The 5,928-nt window shown below is 37.6% G+C and overlaps 1 protein-coding gene across 2 annotated transcripts; it reads right to left on the reverse strand.

Moving 5' to 3' along the window:
* Window positions 1–651: 651 nt before the first annotated feature.
* LOC140324721 (cytotoxic granule associated RNA binding protein TIA1-like) lies at window positions 652–5,902 on the reverse strand (the record flags this gene model as incomplete). Of its 2 annotated transcripts, XM_072402803.1 has the most annotated exon segments (7): window positions 652–797; window positions 1,690–1,813; window positions 2,648–2,732; window positions 2,836–2,931; window positions 4,209–4,317; window positions 5,075–5,150; window positions 5,809–5,866. In XM_072402803.1, coding segments are annotated over 6 exon segments (614 nt in total), but the record flags the coding sequence as incomplete, so codon positions are not given.
* Window positions 5,903–5,928: the final 26 nt, after the last annotated feature.

Here is a 5,928-nt window from a genome sequence, read left to right on the forward strand (position 1 = left end):
CTGCTATGATTTCCAAAAGGGAATACATTTACATAGGTGAGCAAAAGCATTTACCCTTATCTTTATCTGGAAGGCAGCAAGTGAAAATTATCATATGAACAGTGTTTGCTATCCAACCAATAGAAATGCATTATGAACATATATTAAAAATCTTAACATCCCTGAAAGCCACTAAATGAACCCCACTAAGTGTCTTCATCTGGCACCCAAATCCACAATCTTTATAGCTGTTTAACTTTCTACATTTATCTGTCCCCCCCCCCATCACATCTTGAGATGTCAGGCCATTCCACCAGCTACTTATCAGTAAAGTTCACCACAACTGGCCCAGTTGAAGCAGCAATTCACACATGCAAATGAATAGCACAGCATCTGAAGAATTTATGGTATGGGGCAGGGAAAGCGTATAGAGAAAATTTATTGTGAAATGCAGAGCCTGGAGATACAAAAGTGAAAGCATCAAAATGTACAACTATAGGCTTCAACATCCGTATTTTAGGGTTAAATACTTTAAAAAATGCTGATCTAGGCTTTTTAGAACTAAAAAAAGCACAGAATACTATTATTTACTGTTGAGCTTTTTTTTTCTTCTTCACGCATCTGTGTAATATTATAATATTTGATGGACTGTTTTAAACATTACATCCTTACCTAAAGCCCTGCTGATTCCAAGCTTGTCCATACACTCCATACGCAGGCACCTGCCAACCATTTGGCATATACTGGCCTATCTGCTGGGCTCCTCCATACCACTGTCCCCACTGACCGTATGCTGGTGGAAAGCTAATTTGGCTTTGCTGGAGAGAAAAAAAAAAAAAAAAAAAAAGGAATAATGAAGACATGTAACTCATAAATGTATTTTATATAAATCATCGGTGAGTAAAATTGCCTTTAGATAATCCAATATTGTAACCTTTATTAATTTTTACAAGGAATACTATATAAAATGAGGGAGTGGGGGAGATACTCTTATTTATGTTGCAACACAATGCCAAGCATAGTGAAATTAAAGCGGACCTAAACTCAACATTTTCACTTTACATAAAAGGGTAGACAATACTTTCATGTAAAAGAAAAATGTTATTCATTTTTTTTTGTTTGTTTTTTTAATTGCAGCACCGATCCTTTAAGTCTTGAGCGCCTACAGCGCAGAGCCTCCCGGGATACCTACGTCACGCATCCCGGGAGGCTCTGGGTGCTTCTTCAGCTCATATCCTAATCTCAGATATGCGCAGAAGGGGCATTTTTTTTTTATTAAGGGAAAGAGATGCGGATCCCATGCAAGCACCAGAAGGGCTTTTTTTTCGCCTTTGCAGCGGCTACATTACCTGATCTTGCACCTGCACAGTGCGAGATCGGGTGACGTGCCAAGGAGACCGATGAAGAAGGATGAAGAAGGATGTGAAAAATGAAGATGGCGGCGCCAAACGCTGACGAAGAGGAAGTCCAGGACGACGCCGAAAGGACCAGTGCGCCACTATGGGATCTGCACGATTAAAAGTAATTTTTTTGTTCCTCTTTTAAGCGACATCAACAAGCCAACAATAATAAAACTGCTGGCTTTTACTTAAAGATGATGTCATGAAAACATCCTAGTAAATTCTTATTGTCATCAATCCATAAGCAAAGCATAAAAATATTTCACATCTCTCCCTAGCTCAAGGCTAGGCACACATGAATTACTCTTACTTGTTGTACAGCGTTCAGCATATCCGGAGTCTCCTTTCCCCAGTAGCACTTCACAACATGACCTTCAATAGTAGTCCCATTCACACTAACTATAGCATGAGCTGCACTTTCGTGTGCATTAAACCTGTAAATACACAAAGCATTTATTATTTCACTTTTCCAGACGCCACTTTTTATTATTGACGGTAGGCAAATTTTCTCACAGTGGGTTTATAACATAGACAAGTTAATAATGAGCATGGTTAAGCATGCTTTTCATACATCAAAAAACAAGATAACATTTGGTTGGAAAATATATAGATTTTAATATGGACAGGTGTGGCACATGATTTACACGGCAATACAAGGTTTTTTATTTTATTTTTTTTTTACACCAATTGGGGTCAGACTACGTAACAAAAGTGCCCGACTTCTTCACAGCATTAACATAAGAAATTTTTTGCCTTCTTTTAAAAGTGGTTATTGCTAATTTCACATATTACAGATGCTGACTTTCTGCATATTGTATAGGCATTTAGTGAAACACACAACATTCCTATAATGGTGAGGAGCCAAGGAGGCCGTTTTTTATTTTTAAAAACAGTTGCTGAAGCTTAATTCCAGGGCCAGGGATGAGGTATGTGCAGGAGTTTCACCATCATTTGCTGCCCAATGACCAAAGTTAATGCCTGGGAACTGGAAGTGGACAGTCTGCAAACTGTTCTAGAGGAAGGCATAGTGAAGGTATAAGTAAACCATAAATTGGAAGTGTGCTGCATATTTTTGCACATTATGGTAAAAACCTATCCAGAGTTTTGCTTTTAGTTTTGCATATGAGCAAACATTTAAAAATAAACTTTAGGGGTCATTTAAAAGGGAAGAGCCCTACTTGATTGTAAAAACCTAACATTAAAAAAATAAATAAATAGGAACTTTAGTTTCCCATAGAGCGAGATCACTTTGCAACCCAGCAACTTACCGTACAAAAGAGTACCCTTTATCTGGAAAAACGCGGACTTCCATTATTTGACCAAAAGGAGAAAAAGTCTGACGCATGAGCTGTTCTGTAAGAAAAAAAAAAAAAAAAAAAAGAATACACACTACATTAAAAAGCAAAGACCTCACTCTAGGACAGGATACAACAGCCCTGAAAAGCATTGTACTTACCTGTTAACCCAGATGTAACACCACCACAATACACAGTGCACTTGCTGGGGCTGGACTGGTTAACCACCTCATCATAAGACAACTGCTTTGTATTGGCTGAAAGAAAACATATTTAGGAAGGATTATTGATAAATGTTCAAACTATACAACATCAAAGCTAGAAAACCATACAATATATATTGACTAACATGCAAAAAACTGGTCACAAGGTGAAGTCAACATAACACCAAGTTTGTCACAGTTTGTATAGGCTCTATTTATACTCGTCACTATTAGGTGCGCCTGTTCAACTGCTTGCTAATGCAAATATCTACAAAAGTCAACCATATGGCAGGAAAGTGCATTTAGGCAAATGGACATTGCTGCAAGATGAGCTGCTGAAGTTTAAGCCCAGCATTAGAATGAGGAACAAAACTGTGATTTAAGGTGACTGATATTTTTGGACCACTTAGTACCAACTTGAGCATCATTAAAATGCCCTTTAATGACTGCGGTGTATTAATCTTGAGATTGCTACTTCCAGAAGGATAACATGCCACAAAGCTAAAATCATCCTAAATTAGTTTCTTGAACATTTTAGTAAGTTTATTGTACTTAAAGGGTCTTCACAGTCATAAGACCCACATCATGGATGTGCAGCCAAGAAATCTACAGCAACCATGTGATGTTCTCATGTCAATAAGGACTAAAATCCAGGGTTTTGAATCTAAGTCACAAAGAATTACAGTATTTATAAAGACAAATGGGGGTCCAACTTGGTAATAGAAACATACAGTAGGTAAAGGTATATTTAGGACAGAGCTCAAGTTTCTGCAAAAAGCCTATATTTTTTCTAGCTTTGACACAAAACATGCTATCATTATATGCGGCATTATGCTGTACTGTACAAAAAGTGGTTTGTCATTTGCAAAAAAATGGCACAGCAATGCAATAAACAGAGCAGGTGCATTACCATGCACTGCAGCAGAATATGTAAACATGTATTTTATCATCACATCACATCACATGTGTGTAAAAAGCCTTTAAAACGTTGACCAGAGGGCATTGCATTGCTAAAGCACTGAGCATCAGATCATTTCCATATCTGTACAACTTTTACCTTCCCAACTGTACATCTTTCACCTTTTGTAATTTGATTTGCAACTCAGTGCTGGACATATAAATGCTGACAGAGGTGGTGCCTAATATCACGTCATTATAATAAAGATAATCAATAAGAAAAAAAAGCAAAGCCTAACCTTATATTTTTAAAAAAACAATTTCATTTTAATAAGATCAGATAATTGTACACAAACCAGATCCTTAATCAGTGGAAAGGGTTATTTTAGATGGCGGTTTGAAATATACAATTGTAGCCACTCCTGAGAACTTACATTCATAGGTGCTCTTTGGGGCTGGAGGTTTTCTCGTGGCCCAGTTTGTCCTGATCTGTCGACCACCGAGCCACTGTCCTCCCATTTGTGTAATGGCACTTTCTGCATCCTGCAAAGACAAAACAAGACATTAAAGACAAAAACACATTTAAAAAAAAAACAAAAAAGGAACTGGAAAAGTAAACCTTGTCTCTCCGATACACACACGATTGTTTTCCCCCATCAGCATGTGCTGCTCGAAGACTCTGACAAATACCCAATTAACCAGTGTCCAATGATACCAACTCTCAAAGGGTCTTTCCACTGTAGATCAGCATTTGGAGGAACTCTTAAAACAAACTTCCAGGTCATAATGAACCCCCTTCTATATTTCTTTGACCACAGATCACAGTACATCAGTGTTGTGGTGAGTGGGAAGAATTCCTCCCACATTGCTGGCCATTGGGAAGAACATCACCCTTACAGATAGCCCAAAAAATCATTGGTGTCACTTAAATTTACCTAAGAGGCACAAATTGCTCATTGCTCCTCCAGGAATCTCTGGCAACCTCTGGGGGAACCCTGGTCAAAAAACACTAATCTAAGACATGTCTATAGTAGCTAAATTTTATTCATTTAAAGCGGACGTTTAAATCTTTGGTGTCAGTAGAAACAGACCTGAGAGGAACAGACTTCTCATTGATCAGGGAACCCCTAGGAAACCAGGATGAATCCACATGGAAACATTGCTCTAAATTTGATTAGAAACCACCTTTCCCTTACAGAAGGATTTCCAATATATGTGAACTGAAAATTCCCAACAATAAAAATGATGCGGAGAAAAAGATTAAATTGCAAACTCCAGAGTAAGTAAGAATTAAACATACCCATTTGTTGAAGAAAGATACAAAACCGTAACCTTTCGATTTTCCGGTGGTCATGTCCTTCACCACTCGTGCATCACTGCAACCAAAAAACAAACATTTCTTTACCTATGGAATCAGAATTCTAAAAGCAAATACAGCTAAGGGAAGCAAATCACAACAGACCACACTGTGACCCCATATCACTCCTTTGTCCCTTTTTAAAAAAAGGTCAAAGTAGGAAAGCGTCAGCAAATAAAAACGTTTAAAGCAGTCCTCTTACATCTGTCAAAGAGCTAAAAACTCACTCTTTCATTGGCAGCGGGGTGGAAGGGGGAATGACATGTAATCAGGTGTACATGCAAATTAATTGATTCTAACAACTTAAACACATTAACACAAACTACAGCTGATCCCACTCACAACATGGCTACTTCCACATCAAGCATGGGCTAAAGCAAGCGACGGAAATTTGAGTCATTTAACCTTGGAATAAGCTGTACACCTTTAAAAATTAGTGACTTTTTTGGTGCATTTTTATTTATTTTTAACTCTTTCAGTGCAGAGGAGACCTGCAACATCGGTGCTCGGCAGACCACGCCAGCTGTGAAAAAGTTAAACCATGCAATTTGTACCTGGTCATCGCAAACACAATTTCAATTACTTAAATGTAAATAAAAATAATAAAAACGGAAAATAGGAAAAATGATATAAATATAAATATTTTAAAAAAATAGGAATTAAAAAAAAGGGCATACGTGGCCTGTTAACTGAATTCTCAGGTCAATGCGTTAACCCCCTTTTTGGTCTGTGGCCAGCTGTAAATTTTGAGAAATTAAATATTAAAAACCAGTTAACAGTAATAAAAGGAAAAAAAA

Source organism: Pyxicephalus adspersus, chromosome 2 (genome assembly GCF_032062135.1).
Source record: "Pyxicephalus adspersus chromosome 2, UCB_Pads_2.0, whole genome shotgun sequence".
NCBI classification, from domain to species: domain Eukaryota; kingdom Metazoa; phylum Chordata; class Amphibia; order Anura; family Pyxicephalidae; genus Pyxicephalus; species Pyxicephalus adspersus.